We start from the raw sequence: 21,375 nt of genomic DNA on the forward strand, positions 1-21,375 counted from the left end.
GATTAAACAATTACGTACTTGTATATCGATAGAATAGTATCGAGTATCGACACGTCGATGGTACTCATTTGTAGTTCTTAATTTTGAGGCAGTTGCGTCAATATATACCACAAATTCGTTTAGTCGGCGCATATAACTTAAAATAACATAGCATCGCGCCTGTATCCTCAAAGGAGTAGGCAGAGGTGTTTAGTACACCCACTCCTCGCCAGCTATGTTTAAGTCTCATGTAATAGCGGGCAAGCCTATTGCCATTAACTAAGCACAAATCACGAAAACCACGTGATATCAATTATCTATGATCCAAACCCATAATGTCGATTTTGAAATTAGAAGGTCAAACGAAGAAAAATCTTTACAGCGCCATTTATATTTTAAGCAACTCATTGGAACCGTCTTAGATAAAGTCTTCAAAACAATATCGATAAACACTCGACTAAGCTCAACACTAGTTAAAAAAACTCATTAAGCATCAGCTAGTCTAGACATTGAGTAAATGAACCGTGGTAAATTAGTTCCTTGCAAAAACAATATTTCATGAAAGCAAGCCGCCATATTGAACACGTACAATTTGAAATACAAAAAGTACCGAGCTTTCATGCAAATAGTGTGATTTCTATGAAGGCAATATGGAATGGGATAGTAAGTCATTAATGGTGAACACATTTACATAAATATGTGTTTAAGTTAGCATATACACATAAAGTAACTCGCGTAAACCCGTCCATCTAATCTCAATAGGCATTCTTCTCGTATGGTCGACCGACCTCATCAAACCTGGTGTCAGGGTTATTATTGAGCCGCTAAATGCCCACGACATGGCTCAGGTAACGTTCCCTCCGAAGCTCGGAATTATCCTATGTATGTATCTTACGTAACAATGTTTTAACGAAACCAGAGACAGTCTCATAAACAGCTTTTTTAATAGGAAGTGTTTCCACCGGGATACGAACCCAGGACCTCCGGATCGTGAGTCCCTATTAGGGATTTCGGGCGTGCGTCTATAATGTCACGTTGTAATACTTCCCCATGAGGATATAGTTGTGTATGTAATGTTTTTATATGTACATCATCACTAATTTAAGAGCCACGCTCTTGTCGGTGTAGCATTCTCCATACTTGTCTATCAAAGGCTAATTCTTTAACTTCTTTATATAAGACACGACGTTCACCTTCTCTTTAATCTGTTCCATGTAAGCTCTCCTTGGTCTTCCCCTTTCTCACTTTTCTGGTAGCTTCTCTTCTATGTTTTTTTAATAAATTCGTCGTGTTTTGTTAAGTTTCCAATCATCTTGCTTCTTGTGTCCTAAATAACTCTTCATCATTAGTTTTCTGTCCGACATATTTTTATATATGTACATGTCATATAAAAAACACAAGCAGATAATAATAAAACCAACAAAACACGTATCATTTAACCCCCATAAGATTAGAATTGCCTCCCCAACCAGATTTGAGCCGTTTTTACTCAAGCCGTAAAAACTTTACGGTTTCCCGTCTAGACAAATCGCGTGAGCTAACGATCTACATTAATATTTAAACTGGATTATACATTTATAAGCATTAAGCTGGAGGATTACTTTCCAGAATCAATGATTATTAAAATATCTATGATTGTAGCTTATTCGCTGGTTTGGGTATAAAGAACTAATATTATTATACCTAGAATGCATTTAGCGGCTCATCCCAGCAGGTCGTTTAAGTCCACGGAGGGGCTAATGTTCTCTCCATCTTGATATCTATAGGGATGTGCCTCTTCTCCCGTGTGGGTAAGTTCAATGACCGACTGCAACAACCCTGGTGGTAAGGATGGTCAAAAGGGTGGTCCCCCGTGGTCAAAAACTAACTCGTACCGCGCACTGATGCTATTGTAAAACTTTATTTTGATTGACACACAGAATGTTAGTAACATCGTAACGAATACTGAGGGAGATGATTCAGATCATGATTCTGAGATAATATCAAGTGGAATTTTCCATGGTAAAATTTTCAGTCCCATACTTTTGTTAAGTCGAATTCAGTGTTTTAAAGCCCCAACCGGGATTCGAACCCGAGACGCCACGACGTCACGCATTCACGCACATGTTATCACGGATTTATCAATTTAAATACAGATCATAAAACCTTTTAAAACCGGGACATCACACGCAAAACGAGACACCTAGCAACACGATGTAGCCAACATAATGGAAGCAAATAAGAAATATGTTTTTTGATTGCAATAATCTTTTTAAATCGCGGCGGTAACATCAGTGATAAATCCGGTGTGTTTTTTACGCTCAGCTTCCAAGTATGGTGTCCGTTACGTTAAAACTCAGGACCGGTGTTAGGGTATATATTGAGGAGTCTAAAATTATAAACTAGGGAATGCTAGGGATCAATACCTAAGCGTAATATGACGAGAACCCATTCGAGATTGACGGAATTGGGCGAATCTTCTTGAGTAATACTTTTTGTTTTAATTATGCTGATTTCCATAGAAAACTTAATTATTAAGTTGGTACCATTGAAGAATAAAGGTTTTTGTTTTCTTTCAAAAATATTTTGTAAATAATCTCACTATCACAAACAAGTAGTTCTCATCGTTTTCAACCATACTTTACTTTTTTTCTGAACTAGACTAAATCCCGAAACTTCAATCGGGATCTCGCGGAATTGATTTTTCTAATCCCGCAGGATCTCGAATTTGCGATTTCGAATCGAGATTGTATTTCCTATTATAAACACACAAACAGACAGACATAATACAATACACCTTTAGTATTGTACCTATTTGTAAATGTTTGTCAATTACGCAAATATAATAAGCCAAATGAAGAAGAGCTATTGCTTTAAGCTGGTCTGCATTTGCCATGTATTAGTTAAGTCTTTTTTGTAACTGTAACATTTTATTTTGGTGCAGTGAAGTATGTTTGAATTTGAAGAGCTTTCATAATCGGCCCTAAATCCGCGCCTAGTTAAGAATGCAAGCTCGCAATGTCGGAATATTTGAGGAGCTCGTCGCGCACGCGCAAGCACCTCCCAGCAACATTTCTACAACATAATGTAATTTATACGACGGAAAAACTGGAATTGCTAACCGATCCGCTTTAGGGTTTTTGCTACATATAATACCGATTATTTCCGTTTCGATTCTATTTATATACCTAGTATGTGATTGCATACACCGAAGGACGTAATATACGATCCCGACCCGATTACTCTAGCCATAGGGGCGCCCAATCAGCTCGCGACACCAAACACTTCAGAACCCCGATACCGACCCTGCCGGCGTGTACGATAGCGATAAGCACTGGATGAGGGAAATCATTCAGTGCTTATCGCTATCGACTCACTAGGGTCGATTAATTCTTTCAAATATCCTTCCTTTCAGACGACGCCCTGAGCCGAGGTTCGCGACCAACTGAGCACCCTCAGGCCTGTTGCGTTAAATTTTGTACCGGGTGAGAGCCCTCAGCGCTCCCGACTTGTCCGGTCAAGTAGTTAATGCTATCTGCGGCAAGTCTACAACAAGTTAAGTCAAAAAAAAAATTGCATACATGAACAACCAATACAATAAACATAAATACAATAAAAATAAACATAAATAGCCTATTCAGTCCCACTACTGGGTACGGTCACGAGCATTAATATGTACATACACTTTGGTACCATGTCACGTTAACTTTTTTTACAAATTGAACTGTAAGTCTCACTCAATGTCAAATATGTTAGTGCGACAGAGTCCTAAAGTGGGTACATTATATTGCTCATGACTTTACAGGCCTCTCAGGTCCCTGAGAGTACGGAACTTACTGCACCATAAAACATAAGCTCACGATTATATTCCTGCTAGTCAAGGATACATCCATCGCAAGATGAACCAAGTACCCACGCGTCACCTGACCTGTCCTTTCTGCTAGACCAACGTGATAGGTGGCGAGCCGTCTCGCCGTAGGTATGTAATGGTCGAGCCAACTGTGTTATTGAAAACTGCACCATTAAAGAAGGTATGTTTTAGATTAATTAAATGTCACGTGTAAGTACTACTAATATTACATCCATATACGAAACATCACGCCTATATCCCGTTAGGGTAGGCAGATACCACGGAATGCCACTTACGTACCACTTTCGCTATCAATATGACATACACGCAGTTGACTTGGTATAATCTAGTACGAAATTGATACATTTTAATACTTTGTTACCACTATAACCTAAACCTATACCTACAAACGTTCATAAACGCAACATTGTATTTCAATTTATTCCTAAAACATACCAACCAATCAAAATTAAATCAAAACAATTATATATTCATGGAAAATATTTATGTCAGTTGAATTTAAATATAATACGAAAACAATTGTGAATTTCAAATGTATTATTTACTTTTCTATCCATTCAAAGCCGTTCTGATTTTAAAGTCATCAACCCATGTTAACATAAATACGTCACACCTTTCATTCAATTTTATTCATTTGTTCATTCTGCCAGTGACATGCGCGGGAAGTGTGTAAAAAAAAAACGATTTCACACGACTTTGATTGACAGATTGACAAGACGTAGGTATTTATTGTCCGATTGAAAATTTGTCTCCCACGCCTATCGACTTTATTGACTCGTTATATTGTGAATTCATGATTTTTCTTCGGATATTTAAAAACTGAACATGATATCTTATTAGGCTATATGTTTTAAAAAATTAGATTAGAAAATGTTCCGCAAAACCAAGTAAAAAAATATTTAATCTAAAATGTATCTAGATCACAGATAAACGAAGATTGTTAGATTAAAAATGACTATGCCGACCGCCTTAGGCTTGGGTTGACATTTTCCTTCTAATCAGGCTCTTTTGAGCAAAAGGAATCTGAAAGTTAATTTTACAACAGACATGCTAACGGTACCTAAACTTAAAATCGCGTTTTGAAGAAATAACGTTTCATAACACATTTCGTCTTCAAAATGACGTTTATTCAGAAGGGATTATAACAAATGAGCGTGGTTCTCAAACAAGCGCAGTAGTTTATAAAACACAATTAAGAAAGAGCGACGGTCGCGTCACGCAGCGATGCGCGCCGGCGACAAAATATCTCGGTTTAAAAAACCTATTAAATTCAAAACACACCGGCACGCGACCGGCGGCTACCTCCGTTGCCAGGCGCACTATTTTTTCACGAACCCCCTTTAAAAAACCTTTTTTTGTGCAAATCTTGCATCCATTGTGAAACTCGCACAAAGATTTCGAAATCCGAACGCACCTGGCGGGAAGACGCCGCCGCGCCCCGGCCCAAACGGCCGTAACCGCCAAAACAGTCCGCTCGTAAATCACCATTGTTCCACAATAAATAAGGGCTTAATTGCTTAATACGGAACTAGGGTACGCACTATTGGCACGGATCGCGACAATACACTCTTGCGCACAAAAGCACAAGACATTGAGTAACGAGATGCCAAATATTGCTGGGGGATCCGCTCTATTTTTCTTTCGCCTCCTTTTAGACCGAATGCAGGTGATGTTACTGTTATAGAAAACGAAAAATTCAATTATTCGGCTATTGACAATAAGAATTTGGAGCGTTTCTAATCCTGTTGCCACGGTAACGGCGGAAGGGAGGTTGCAAGCTGCGATGTTCCTTGGCGTCATAAAACGGGCACTTTTACAAATTGATCGTAAATTTTGTCGTAAGTGATAATGCGAAACCGCTAGACGATTTGCGTTAAGTCTATTATGAGCTAAGCATTGTATGTAAGCATATCGGTGAGGTGTGTTATTCGGCCGTAAACGTCAATTTTTATAGTGTGTACTACTGCTCGACAATCGTTTGGGATTTAAAACGTACTCTGATCCTCATAAATACGACATAAAAGTGACCCTGCAAATAAAGCACCAGTTGTTGTGAGAACTTAAGGGACTAAACTAAAAAGTCCGGCCTAAAAACGGCCTCTGTGGTCCAGTGGTTGAACGTTGGGCTCACGGTCTTGAAGTCTCGGGTTAGAATCCCGATGGGGACATAACACTTTGATTAGGACATTACAGGCTGATCACCTGATTGTCCGAAAGTAAGATGATCCGTGCTTCGGAAGGCACGTTAAGCCGTTGGTCCCAGTTACTACTTACTGATGCAAGTTAGTAGTCGTTACATGAGCCATTCCAGGGGCTTTTGGCGGCTCAATAATAACCCTGACACCAGGGTTGCTGAGGTTGATAATCCACCTCACAACCCATACGATAGAAGAACTAAAAAGTAAAATAGATCAGTTTTGTGCTGGAAGAATCGTAAGGAATGAGCTGGTAACCTGGCTAGGGGCCATACATTTCAACACAACATAACATATCACGCCTGCATCCCCGAAGGGACATGCAGAGGTGTACGGTCACGAGCATTAACTTGAACCTTGGTACCATGTCACATTATCTTTTTTGACAAATTGAACTGTAAGTCTCAATAAATGCCAAATATTTTAGTGCGACAGATTCCTAAAGTGGGTACATTATATTGCTCATGACTGTTTAATAGACACACCGACTCCTCGCCTATTCCCATTAGCGGGACACAAATCCTGGAAACTGATATCAATTATCTATACATAAACTGCCTATATACGTCCCACTGCTGGGCACAGGCCTCCCCTCAATCAACCGGAGGGGGTATGGAGCATACTCCACCACGCTGCTCCACTGCGGGTTGGTGGAATTATCTATGATCAAAACATAAATTCACTTAAACATAGCTGGCGAGGAGTGGGTACACTACACACCTCTGCCTACCCCTTCGGAGACGCAGGCGTGATGCTATGTAATATCATTTTGTTACTCAACGAAAAGGAAAAAAGCACGTAAAATCTCTTAACTTTAAATAATCTAATAGATACCCCTTGAAACACGTTCGAAAATTCGAATACCCTATCAACCGCTTTTGTTTAGTAAATACAGAGTGCGTTACGAAGCTATAAAAGGCTATTTTCGTTAATTATTAACTGTTTTCGTGTGCTATTAGCCAAGTATAAACTGGGATCAATAGCCTGTGGGAATTAATACGTTATGACATGAAGTTATTAAACTACTGTGAGGGATTTTAACTATACATATTTGTGTGTGGACAATCATTATTTATTTGGTCAGGGATAAACTCCTTATTCGTGTATTTAATTAGCGGCACGGTCTCCGTGGTCTAGTGGTTGAGGATTAGGCTCACGATCCGGAGGTCCCGGGTTCGATTTCCCTCGAAAATTACTTTGTGGTCCCTAGTTTGGTTAGGACATTACAGGCTGATCACCTGATTGTCCGAAAGTAAGACGATCCGTGCTTCGGAAGGTACGTTAACACGTTGGTCCCGGTTACTACTTACTGATGTAAGTAAGTAGTCGTTACATGAGCCATGTCAGGGGCCTTTGGCGGCTCAATAGTAACCCTGACACCAGGGTTAATGAGGTTGGTACTCCACCTCACAACCCACACGATAGAAGAAGATTAGTGGTTTATTCATATGCTTTATACTCTATGTGCCTCACATTGTAATGTCGCAGGTTTGATACACGACCGGGGCTCTATACGACTGTATGAGTATGAATTCATATTTGGATCATAACATAACACATAAAGAGCCTATATACGTCCCACTGCTGGGCACAGGCCTCCCCTCAATCAAACGGAGGGTGTATGGAGCATACTCCACCACGCTGCTCCACTGCGGGTTGGTGGAGGTGTTTTTTTTTTACGGCTAGTACCCGGGACCAACGGCTTAACGTGCCCGTGCACGGAATCATCATACTTAGATAATTGATATTACGTGGTTTGTGGGACTTCATCATCACCAGCCCATTAACGTCCCCACTGCTGGGGCACGGGCCTTCCCTATGGATAGATAGGGAGAATGTTTCCTCACGATGTTTTCCTTTATCGCTGAACACGTGATAATAATTTATGATCCAAACATGTATTCGAAAACAAATTCGACAATCATTGGTTTAGGCTAGATTCGAACCTGCGACCTCAAAGTGGGACTTACGCCCGCGTAATGGCAATACGCACATGAAATCAAAACTAGTTTAGGCCCCATGGCGCGCCTGTTTCACAAGTTATAAGATCAACACTTATTATAATTCTCTTCTTGCCATACAGTGTTTAGATATTAAGAATTTAAATTTGGAAATGGTCATTTTTCACAGGGTCCGCATACGTAACCTTAAGATTTGACAGGACCAGTTTTTCACAGAAGCGACTGCCTGTCTGACCTTTCAACCCGCGAAGGGAAAACCAGCCTTATACAGGTTAGGTCACACACTTCCGAAAATGCATTTCTCGGGAATGTGGGTTTCCTCACGATGTTTTCCTTCACCGCTGAGCACGTGATAATAATTTATGATCCAAACATGTATTCGAAAACAAATTCGACAATCATTGGTTTAGGCTGGATTCGAACCTGCGACCTCAAAGTGAATGTTCTATCAACTGGGCAACCACGGTTCCGAACTACCTCTCCGATCGACTTTCAGTCTTCATATATGTACCTATTATGTTGTAAGTCCTTCCGAAAGGGCATCGTTTCAAATATCACATCGCCCTTAAAAGCTACTAGTCATATTAAACGTTTTCCGAAAAAATAAAATAAAGAGTTTATTGACTCACGTATAAGGGTAGACGGTAGCCACGCAACGGCTTAATGAATAATGCCTAAAACATCGATCATACGCAGCAACAAACAATTATTTGATAACTAGCCCTCTGCCCGCGACCTTGTCCGCGTGGGCTTTGGTCAATTCCATCACCTTCTTCATCCCCTTAAGGGGTAATTTTCGGGATAAAAACCATCCTATGTTCTTCCCTAGATCTCAAACTATCTCCATGTCATTTTTCATCCAAATCGGTTCAGCTGTTTAAGTGAAAGAGAAACAGACAGACAGAGTTACTGCTGCACTTATGTTAATAGTGTGGATCATAAGACATTTAAATTTTGACAGCATAATTAGTATTACGACTATGTAGTTCGGAAGGAAACGTGATAGATTGAATGGAAATTACTTTTAAAGGTTGTTGTGTAAACTGTGCAACACTTAACTCACGTCTATAATGTTGGGGAAGGCAGGGCTGATAAATGGGTAGTTTCCTAGGTGAAAGATAAATTATGACATTCTGATTACTATATATAAAGACAGATTTGAAAGTGACAAAAAACATTTTATTTTCTACATTGTTTTAAGTTTACGCGGTTATTACCATAATTAAAGCAATGGCACTTGCAACAGTGTCGAAATATCGGGAGTCTCATATCCCCATTTAAACGCGGTAAGAACCCGTTATTATGTGCTTTAATTATTTTATTTTGTTTTATTTACATAAATAATTATGTTAATTTTAATAATGAAAAATGTAATAATCAGTGTAAAAGTTTGTCACGTTTTTCTATGACATCACAAGTGGCTTTTTCATACAAATTCCATAGTAATTTCGTGTTTTGACGTTTAATAAAAAGTAACTGATTTGACTAGTTGGAAACTACACTGTTGATGAACATAGAAATTAGCATTAGTTTGTATTCGGATATACGATAACTGCCGAGAGACAAAGCGAAAATAGAAGCGCTGTGTCTACATACTAAACCCACGCCCGTAATCACTAATGGGGTGGGCAGATTCACAAGAAATCAGAGACAACTTGCAGCCACAGTTGATACGAAGTCCTTATGATCTAATTTGACTACTTTGTCAAATACCCCAATTGGTATGCACAATCCTAGCTGGATTCAAATTCAAAGCATTTTCCAATTGGATGTGTATTGGGTGCAATCTATCTATCTACTTAGCCTGTATCCACCCACTGCTGGGTTTAGGCCTTCTCTCTTTCACGCCATCCTTTCCGGTCCTGTGCAAGTCTCATCCATTGCTTTCCGGCATACCTCACCGGGCTGGTGGTCTTTATCGATATCGCATACCATCCCTTGGCCACCATTCAGTAACAGCCTAAGTCCATCTGTTGTCTTCCCGTCTTGCCAAGTGTCCTGCCCATCTCCACTTAAGCCTAGCGATTCGATTGGGTGCAAGCACACACAAAAACTCACGCCTGTAGTCTAATAGGGTAGGCAGAGCCACAAGTAATCAGAAGTCAATTTGCAAGCATAATGGAAATCGGGACATACGAATTTTGAATTTGAATTTTGACACAGCGTGGTATGTTTCCATATTTTTAAGAATAACAATAAGCTAGTTCCCGTTTAGTCAAATCAGCTACTTTTTCAAAAAGTCAATCGATAAATTACTATGCTATTTGTATGAAATCGTATCATGACGTCATAGAAGAACTTGATAAAATATCGAACTTATTTCTGCGTTTGTCTTGTTTAAGATTATTAGATAAATAAATTAAAAGAAACTTAGAACTTATAGTAATTCAGTGTTTAAATACATACATAAACTCACGCCTATTTCCCCTCGAGGTAAACAGATAATATGGAATTCCATTTGCTTCGATCCTGACACACTTCTTTTGCACACTCCACATTCATCAATCGTTTCAATTTAGTAATTATCATTTAATATTTATCTTTGACCTAGGAAAGTGCCCAATTGGGATATGAAAAGTAGATTAAAGTGTTGACATACAAAATTATGGTCATTTATACTTATCCCTTAACATTATAGAAGGCTTTTTTTATGGTGCTTTGTATGTCGTTGTGCAATAAAGTATTATTGATTGATTGAAAAATTGAAGGGAAGAGAGGAAGGGGTAGACATAGGATAACATTTATGGAACAAATAAAAGAGAAGGTGCCGGTCGTGTAGTATCAGGAGGTGAAGGATTTGGCGGGAAGAAGAGAGGAATGGCGATTACTCCACCGACAAGAGCGCAGCTCTTAAATAAAGAGAGATATACTTATTCCTGTAAGAGTGGCGATTACACAAAAGTCAAACGCATCGTGAGTTCATTCAAAATTTAAATGTATGAACATTTGTATTCACCGGTAACGCGAGGAAGTTGTCGAGATCGTAGATTATAGTTTTTCAACAGTTCATAAAATCCGTTTATGAATATAATATTAGTGTTCACATTTTGTTGATTTTGTGATTGTCGGTTCATGAAATGAATTTAAATGAACAATATACTGTGAACGATTATTTTTTTTATACTCTAGTGGTTTAGTGGTCGGAGGTCCTGGGTTTTCATATCACAAAAATTACTTTGTGGTCCCTAATTTGGCTAAGACATTACAGGCTGATCATCTGATTGTCCGAAAGTAAGATGATCCGTACTTCGGAAGACACGTTAAGCCGTTGGCCCTGGTTACTACTTACTGATGTAAGTACGTAGTCGTTACATGAATCATGTCGAGGGCCTTTGGCGGCTCAATAGTAACCCTGATACCAGGGTTGATGAGGTTGGTACTCTACCTCACAACCCACACGACAGAAGGAGTCTAGTGGTTCGATCGTCAGGCTCACGATCTGGAGGTCCGGGTTCGCTTCCCAATGGGGACTTTATCGAAATCATTTTGTGAGCCCGTCCTTTGTTTGGTAAGGACTTTGCAGGCTTGAATCGCCCGATTGTCAAAAGTAAGATGATTCTGTGCTTCAGAGGGCACGTTAAGCCGTTGGTCGCGGCTATTAGCCGTAAAAAAACACCTCCCGCAATTGAACAGCATGGTGGAGAATGCTCCATACCACCTCCGATTGTATGAGGGGAGGCCTATGCCCAGCAGTAGGACGTATATAGGCTGTTTATGATATGTTTTATACGTAGATAATTACAAAACCTTTTAATAAACTTCTAAAATATATAGTATGCCACGTGTAAATGACGGAACACCAGTTGAAAACTTTGACTAATTTATTTTTGATATGTCCGTAAATGTAAGGACAAAGTAACTCTGACCAGTGTTGTTGTAATCCATTACACGATAGAACATAGGGCGAAGGTTATAGAAAATATATTTTTTAAATCCACGATAACAGTTTGGATTACTTTGCATCCATGCGAAGCCGGGGGGCGGGGGAACCTGGTCACTAGACTATAATGTATACTCTATACTAATATTATACGTAAAGGGGGAAGATTTGTATTTAATAAACTCAAAATATACTGGGCCGATTTCTTTCACCATTAACCCAGAGTAATATAACACGTTGAACGCCATGACGGACATGATAAGCCCGGCGATAGACTTACCCCTGGGGCCACGCCAAAAATGTGAGTATTGTCCAAAAATCGTAGACTTTTTTGTGAATATTGTCTGGAAATAACTAAAAAATAATAGGCCGCTTAAGGAAAACGCGATCTACTCATTCTTTTCCGAGATGTTAAACACCAGTGTCTACCATTTGTCATCTGTCCCGCAACACACTCGGCTAGACCATGAATTTTAGTCTGGCGTTCAACGTGATAAGCTATATTTATTACTAGAAAAAAACCTCTTAAAAAATGAATGTCTACCCGTGCAAAGTCGGGAACGTGGCGCTATAACAACAAAACCATCACAACGGCCTCCGTGGTCCACTGGTTGAGCGTTGGGCTCACGATCCGGAGGTCCCGGGTTCGAATCCCGGTGGAGACATATCACAAAAATCACTTTGTGATCCCTAGTTTGGTTAGGACATCACAGGCTGATCACCTGATTGTCCAAAAAGTAAGATGATCCGTGCTTGGAAGGCACGTTAAGCCGTTGGTCCCGGTTACTACTTACTGATGTAAGTAAGTAGATAGTCGTTACATGAGCCATGTCAGGGGCCTTTGGCGGCTCAATGGTAGGTTGGTACTCCACCCTACAACCCACACGATAGAAGAAGAACAACAAAACCATGTTGTTGAGGGTGCATAACGCAGCCGTTTCTTCTTCACACCTGACTAAACTTATAGTACGTATTACGAAGAAACACGAGTCGGACAAACCTTACAGTCCGCACCTGAACATTGATCTATTTTAAATACGTTGGCCACTTAAAGCCAGTAGATGATGAAATATTACTGGTACCAATAATCATACCCTTACGAAAACGCCGAAAAAAAAACCTAAAAACTAGTTTTTTTTCCATGACATACGTATTGTAGATTGGCCGCTTACAGCCGGATATACTATAGCGTTTAATTTTTCTTGAAAAAAAGAATCATCTTGTATTCCTATAGTACTAATAGGTACACGATAGTCAAATAAACTCATAACATACGCCCACGTCAATGTTCCCATTGGTCTAGTCAGAGGTACATCCATCGCAAGATGAATTGATTACCCACGCAGCTTTCTGTTAGACCAACGAGATAGTTGGTGAGCCGTACAGTCAAATAAGTCCAACCAGAAAAGTAAAAATACCTGTGTAACAAGCTAACAAATATACGCGCTAAGACCAATAAGATAGATTAGCCGTAAAATTACTTACGAAGTCGTACCCAAATGGAATTTCCAAAAAGTTCCAATTTAATTCTGGAATGTCACTTTCCTGCTCGGAATAGCATTCTCATTAACTTTGTATGGTTTCTAATTAATATTAAAAGAATTATGCGTGATGAATGGGAGATGTCTTTATAGCAAGTGCATAATAATTATTGCCGAGGGTAGATTTATTTCTTCCTTTAGAAGTTTTATATAAAACAAGCACTTTGCTGTTTATGAAACATAATTAAAATTATATCCTACGAAACTGTAGAAGGTACCTTACAAAATGTTGTGAAATATTTCGTAATAACATTGTAAGTTTGAAAACAACGCCTAAAATACAAAATATTGCCAGAATATTTAGTGAACTCAAATAACTAAAGCACATTCATGATTTAAATTTACTTTACAAGTACCTGTCAGTATTGAGAATTAAATTGTTAATATCTTAAGTTATTGCATTTAAAACTTTAAAACGTGACACGTAGCGACATCTAGGATAATAATTAAAACTACAAATTCTGCTACTGCACACTAGATGTCGCTACAAAAAATAAAAAACTAAATTTTTAAACTTACCAGCGCCATCCAGTGGTGAGTAGCAGAAATATGACAGACCTTGCTCAGCAACGGTCCAATCAACGCCATCTAGCGAAAAACACTGCATCCAATACGCACATAAAAACTTTTTTTCAACTGCCAACATTCACAATAAACTTTTCAGGTTTCATATCTTTTTCCACACATATTTCTATCCCACTTTGCACAGAGTGACAATTTCTTTCCACAATTACACTGACACTTGTGATGTTTCATCATTCTTATTGAATCATTTACATTCATCTGAAACAATAACAAAAAAATATTATTTTAAAATACTTAAGACATGGTAACAATTCTAAACGAATGTGACATAATAATTTTATATTAATATATTACATAAAAATAATGAGCCAAAAAGTTATGAAACATTTTAATGACCATTCCGCTAAATTAGAGGTGATGAAATTTTTATTTATTATGATACTAATATACATATTGATCTACAAATTTATATTATAGAGTATTATACAATATGCTATACTTGTAATCTTCATTATATAAACATCAGGTCAACCAACATAACACACCCGGGAAGGTCATTCAAAGATGAAAAGAACAGGTGCACATGTCAATTAATAAACACACTTTTTCTTAATTTCTACACCTTCAACATACATTCAAACTAAACTTGTCACAAGAAATAGTAACTGATGATTATTACTTTACTATTAAGTAAAAATAAAGAAACATTTCTGTCTATAGACATCAAGAGGTTAATGTGGGCAAAAATTATGTCTCTTACATGGAATATTCATAGATTATTACTTTTAAATATACCTGCACGGCAATCAATATGGATTCAATGTAAATATCTAATTAAAATGCTAGAAACATAAGTAAAAAAACATAGGGAATTCACCATAACAAATTGACCTTTGCAGAAAGCTCTTCAAAATGTATATTTTTTTATGGTCTAACAAACATATGATTACGAGGAGAGTCTTCGTACTCACCACTAACACTTCATCCATCAAAGCTCTTATGCAGAATAGGACATCCATCACGGGAGCACGATGAAAAAATAACCAAAGTAACAACCAACCAAGTCAACCTAACATTCACTTCGCGCACGTTTCTAAGACCAAAAAAGCGAAAAACACCGTATTTACACGTTTGAGCTAGATAATAAGGGTCTCACTTAGTTTATAAACTACTTTTTAGGCCTCTTCAGGACTGAAAATCAAAGCAAATAGCCTGAAAAGTGCAAGCACGTGCACTTACAGATGCACTTTTATGCACCATATTATTTTTGCTCCAAAAACAATCGTAAACACTATGATATGCCGATCTACGGTAGGTTTAAGCATTTAACAGACAGAGCATTTAACACGTGAAGTTTATAACCAATTCGAATTACAGCGGCTGAAAAAACTACACAAAGAAAACATATGATCGATCGAAATTGAAGTGCACATGGATTTGTCTATGGCCACCTACTGTCATTGAAACGGAAATGAAAATTTCGAAGTGCGCTATGGTCGTACAAACATTAAAAAATATATTTTTTTCTTATATTATTTAACAAATAAGAATAAAGTTTAAATGCGAAAAATATTCGTAAACTATTGTACAGTAACTTTTATCAATAAATATTGACAAATGCAATTGAAGATTCTACATTAGAACATTATGAATGAATGAAATAAAGAGTGAATGATAAATGTATATGGAACGGGAACATTTTTATTTGTGACATGATGACAAAAATTAAAAATACATGAGAATAAAATAGAATCAAGAATTTTGTTGCTTTAAAATATATAAGGAAAATACTATAACAGTAATGTCCATCAATAAAGAAAATACTCACCGTATAATGTTGGCACTTGAAAAACGTTGTAGCTATCTGTCGGTTGGCTAAAAATCTTTCATTGCCATCAAAATCTAAAAAGTAAAACAATATTTAATAAGTTGTATGCCTAAATATAAAGCACGTATGTCGGTATTGCAATAATACTTACTGGCTCATTCTCCACCCACAAGCTTTCGAACTCCTTTTCAAATTTGGTGACAATATTTGAATGCGATGTAACAATAACGCTTTCGTGGTTGGAAACCATGGCTTGAGTAGACCAATTCAATGAACCAGACATTACAAAACCCCTAACAGGCTTAGATTTTGGCTGTTTAAATGTATTTTTTGCATTTTGCGCATGAATATTTAACTTCTCGGCGTAGGACTTCAAAATACTTTTCCGCTTGATGGCTTTAGGCCCATCAATGATGCAAAACTTGTGATGCATGAGGATAGTTTTTTTGCTTGTTTGTACTTGGATAAAACCTGTAATCATGATGAAATTATGAATTAAAGAAGAAATTTATGCAATAAATTTTAATTTTCTATATAACATTCAGAAGTTCAACTCAGAAGTATTCAGCGGCGGAGGGCAGGCGTCTTAGTACGGCTTTGAAATAGACTGCGCTGGGCGCCATCCCACTCGTGTCATACAGAGTACTGGGGGCGGAAGGCAAGAAATAAACCACTGCCTTATTTTTCCCTAAAAAGTAGCATGGAGAATGCTACATCGACAAGAGCGTAGCTCTTAAATTATTGATGACTCAGAAGTTATACTTACTGAATTCCTTCAACTTTTTGATTTGTGAAGGTGGTGTATGTGCCATATCACTGTCAACTACAATCCTCACTAGAACATGACGCTGTCCCAATCTTATGATTTGTTCTGTAATTTCGCTGCTCGTAATCAAATACATACAGACGTCTAGCGTTTCTCGTGCTGACTTTATGTACTTGATTAGTTTGAAACAGTTCAGTTCCCGACTCTCACATATTGTTATATCTTTGTTGGGTGGGACTCGTATCGTATGGCGTACGACGTCGTCGGAAAATAATATCACGTCATTAATTTCACGATTCTTGTAGTTCAGAATTTCACTGCATGAGTCGTCATTCTTCTCAATTTCAGTTAATTTATAGTTCTTGTAGAAGTATTTGTACAATTTTTTCGCGACTTGAGAAGCGACTACAACAGCGGCTGTCGAAGCTAAAATAACTTTTGCACTTTTCCAATCCATGGTTATAGTTTTATAGTCACAAATCTTATCTAACCTTTAATTTATAGTCTTGTCCACCATGGCGCTCACACATCTATACGGTAATGCACCGAAAGTATCAAGATTGAAATGCATAACTACCCTCAAATGAAAAAGTACATACCACGTTTTTGGACGCCGACTACGTATTAATCAATATAGACACTACCGATGAATCGTCGATGTATGACTATTCAGTAACTTTAAAGCTATTCTAAATGTAAGTGCCTATCTTTATTTTAATGAATAATAATTTAAAGCTATTTTTGTATCAATAAGGAATTAAGTATAATAATAAACTAATCACATAGATAAAACTAAACGCAATAATCGATTGTATTGATGGAATAGGTATCAATATTATTCTTTCGTCCATTATCATTCACTCTTTGCTTCAGCTAGCTGTCAGTCAATAGTCAATCATTCATTCTCCAAACAAAAATAAAAACCGTTGCAGTTTTGGTGCATATCATTATTTATTTTTTATTTTACATTATTTATACTATTTATATAAATTACATTTAGTGAATGTGAATCTTTCACTTTAAAAGAACTGGATTACTGAACCTTGAAATAATTGCAAGTGAAGCGCGAAAGTGCATTCTAAAATTAGTCCTATGGATTCGTTACGCTTACGACGCATATAGATAGAGAAAAAATGCCGAAGATACCGTATAAGCCGGAGAAAACTCCTGATGATGAGGAGGACTATGAGATTGTGTCGTTTGAGGACTTTTGCGATAAGTCCGGGGGCTCTAAGACGGATTTGTTGACTCTGAATGATAACATAAATTATCGCCTTTGTTATGAGAGTGATAAGGGCTCTAAATTCGAGTACGACGGCGGCGGTTGCTCTAGTCGGGACCCAGCACAGACGGAGACCTCGTTGAATGGCTCCAAGAATGTTACCAAGAGGAAGCTGTCAGGGTCCTTCGCCCCTTTCGGAAGATACAATGGAAAAACACAGAGGGGCTCCCTGTTTGGTGGAGTTATTCCAAAGGCGAGGGCTGAAGGAGACTCTGGCTCTAGGGAGCATAGGTGAGAGCAAAATATTGGTACCACTATTTCTTGTGTAAACATTATTGCAATATTAAATTTCTTAGAATCTGAATAAAATTGAACTGATCAACGGCATTTACTAGTTATGTTATTGAAAACAATACAATTTTATAATTAATAATTACAATTAATAAATAATTTAAATTTGGAACTTCACATTACACAGTCTTCACAATCACTCATTGTAATTACACACTAGAGATTTGATCATGACTAGTTCCTTAAGAATTTCATTACATGCAGGTTATTCGCATCAGGCTATATCTAGGTCATTGCCTTGGTCTGATTATCATTGTTGCTGTCTGAAATAATAGTGCACACTTCATTTATTCTACGGTAGTATTCAATTGGTATTGTATTATATTGGTTGAAGGGAATATGTAGAGGAAAGTGATAAGTATGAATGTGGATCGATATAGGGATAGGGGATGACCTAAGGAAGTGTGGATGGATTGTATAAAAAAGGATATGTTTGTGAAAGGTGTGTGCCGATATGACGACTGATAGAAATGATTGTGCCGACCCCACTTAGAGCGGGATAAGGCCAGGAGAATGATGATGATGATGATGAGTATTAAATTGGTACAGGTTGTGAGAAGCTGCAGTAGTTTTAGGCGGATGAGACGTTCGTTATGTAAAAATTGACGATTCAAAGTGTAACTATGTTACCTACTGAATAAAGATATTTTTGAATTTGAATTTGAATTGTAGACTAGCCCGACACTAAAAATGATCCGTCATACTGTTTGTGCAATGGACACAATTCCTTAGTTGAATTTTACATACACACAATGACAATGACATCTAGTAGATACAAATACAATTTACATACAAAAGCTTTAAACACACTTTGGTTTCATAGATGGGAACAATTAGAAACCAATCACAGTAAAGTACAAACAACAATGAAAACGTGTAGGAAATATTTTGTACTGAATACTAACCTTGACTAAAGCATGCAACCACATAACTAAGTATAAAAACAAATTAATAAAGCTATACAATTATTCAACATATGTACATTTATGGAATATATTCTTTATACAAAACAATTTGTTATAAATAGAGTGAAAACAAGTGAATATTGTATTGTTTTTGTTTGAAACTATTATGCTTTACACTCTTTCATAAAAATAAATCTGTTAAATTAATTGAAAACTATTATAATAATCGAATTACCCCAATGGTTGATTGCTTTCAACATACTTCACATTGAAAGGTATGTACTACTATTTTTAAATACTGTGGTCCTGTGCGTCACTGGATACTTTCTCAAACGGGTGTGCTGTTTTCGGTCCCCAGTATTGCACTTGCACAATGACAATGCCTTCTAAAATGTACTTATAATTACACAGAAGATTTTAAAAGTAATTGTCATTGTGCAAGTCTAGTACTGAGGTTCGAAACGGCCCTCTCTGTTTGAGAAACTAGCGGCTCACCCCTTATCACGTTTGTCTAACAGAAAGCTCCGTCAGATGCAGGTACATAGTTCATCATGTGATTAATGTACCTTTGACTATCTAAATTGGGAATATAGTAACTTTATGTTATGTTACTATGTTGTTTTAATAATTTTGTGTAATTTTGTATAGTCTAGAATTATAAGCCATATTCACACATAATGTCTTTCATATTCATATCAGAGAACCAAATAAATAAATAAAAAAATACTGAAATCTAATAAGTAATAATGATAATTATATTTTGTAAACTATGTCTTTGTTTCCTGCTTGTAAATAAATAATGTGTGATTAATTATATTATGATTATGACTCCTTAAAACCTTTGGTTATTATTGTATTTTATGAACTTTGTTCAACATTGTTTAATATTAATTGTTCATACTATCCACATAGAGTTATCTTATTTGATTTATTATATTACAATCTTTGTGTGAGCAAGCTATGTCCATACAGTTGCTTTCTTATATTTGGTCGATATACTTGTGTCTCTAATAGTTAAAATTTAAAAAATATAAAATTATTTACTAAATCTTTTGTGAAAAAAACAATGAAACCTCCAAAGAAACCTAACAGGTAATTTTGTATTGTTTTGAGTTTTGCATTACTTTCTTTAACTGTACTAAAAATCTTTCAATAAGAGCAATAGGTTTGAAAAAATTTAATAGTAAATCTATGAAGATAGTCTATAAGGAATGGTATTATTATCCGACTGTTTTCAGTGTATGATTATCAGAAAACAGTTATTGAATGTCAAGATTATATTTCAATTAATTTCTTCATTAAATAATAAACTGTCACCAAAGGAAGAAGTATTCCGTAGTTAAGTTCAGTTGTGATAAATAACAACTTAAAACTTTTTAATACTTTCTGGAAATCACATTTAGTCATTGGCCCTAATTAGCGCAAAAACCTCAACCAACACACAGTAGAGCAGCGTGGAGGCTCCATATACCACTTGTGAAATATCTATAATAAATAAATTATAAATAAATAAAATCTATTATACACTCTTAAAGAAAAGCGAAAAGTCATGAAATTTCAGAAACTACAAGCTGGGATTTTGCGAAATTCAACCCCTCAGGGGATAAAAAGGGGTGGCAAAATTTGTGTGAAATTTCTATACTTAATAATTTAATAATAGGGTTTTATGTGAATGAAGTCGCTGGTGTAGATATATAAGTATACATATAGACTGTAATGTTATGTAATTTTCCGATTCCAGATACCAGCGGTTCTCAGAGAGCCGTAACATCTGCCAGCGTGTTTGCGACAACCTGCCGGGATTCGGGTCGGGCATGCTGGGCGTGGCGCTGGTGTGTGCCCTGTGCGTGGGCGCCTGGTGGGCTGTTGGCGGCGCCGTGGGCGGGGCCTGGGGCGAGGAACATTATAGGTAACACTTCTTCCATTGGGTTATGAAGTGGTTTACCAACCTCGACCAGCATGGTGTCAGCGTTATTATTAAGCCGCCAAAGGCCCTTGACGTGACTCATGTACAGCAGTAAGTAGCAACCGGGACCAACCGCTTATTTACCTCACTCCCTCTGGGTCTTACTTTAGTCTAAGGTGTAAGGGGGAACGTGCGCGTATTGTCTCGCTCGCACCTACGCGGTTAGACGGCACATAGTAACAATGAAATCGTTATATGGTATCTGCCACTGGTCGCTTACCTAAAATAATACCACAAGAAGTGTTTATTATCCAAGGGTGATAGATTGCGCGCAAAAGGGAAGAGAAAGTTATAAAAAAAATATATATGGTATCCGTAGTGTATTTAAAGTGTAAGAAGGAGCGCGGACTCTCTGACTCGCTCGCACTTTTGTGATAAGACAGCACGCGGTAACAACATTAATACA

General features: G+C 37.4%; 2 protein-coding genes across 2 annotated transcripts in view; one reads left to right on the forward strand and one right to left on the reverse strand.

Moving 5' to 3' along the window:
* Positions 1-17,295, reverse strand: part of LOC126372802 (mitochondrial cardiolipin hydrolase-like) — a 207,539-nt gene extending 190,244 nt beyond the window's left edge. The window contains exons 1-4 of the mRNA XM_050018702.1: positions 16,526-17,295; positions 15,911-16,230; positions 15,760-15,833; positions 13,926-14,189 (exon numbers count right to left, since the gene is read on the reverse strand). Of these exons, the coding sequence (XP_049874659.1) occupies positions 15,807-15,833; positions 15,911-16,230; positions 16,526-16,982 (804 nt within the window). The 5' untranslated portion in view covers positions 16,983-17,295 and the 3' untranslated portion in view covers positions 13,926-14,189; positions 15,760-15,806. The remainder of the gene's footprint in view (positions 1-13,925; positions 14,190-15,759; positions 15,834-15,910; positions 16,231-16,525) is intronic.
* A 144-nt stretch (positions 17,296-17,439) lies between these two features.
* LOC126372833 (uncharacterized) overlaps positions 17,440-21,375 on the forward strand; it is a 52,439-nt gene continuing 48,503 nt past the window's right edge. Inside the window, exons 1-2 of the mRNA XM_050018742.1 lie at positions 17,440-18,038; positions 20,745-20,912. Of these exons, the coding sequence (XP_049874699.1) occupies positions 17,659-18,038; positions 20,745-20,912 (548 nt within the window). The 5' untranslated portion in view covers positions 17,440-17,658. The remainder of the gene's footprint in view (positions 18,039-20,744; positions 20,913-21,375) is intronic.

Source organism: Pectinophora gossypiella, chromosome 14 (assembly GCF_024362695.1).
Source record: "Pectinophora gossypiella chromosome 14, ilPecGoss1.1, whole genome shotgun sequence".
Classification (NCBI taxonomy): domain Eukaryota; kingdom Metazoa; phylum Arthropoda; class Insecta; order Lepidoptera; family Gelechiidae; genus Pectinophora; species Pectinophora gossypiella.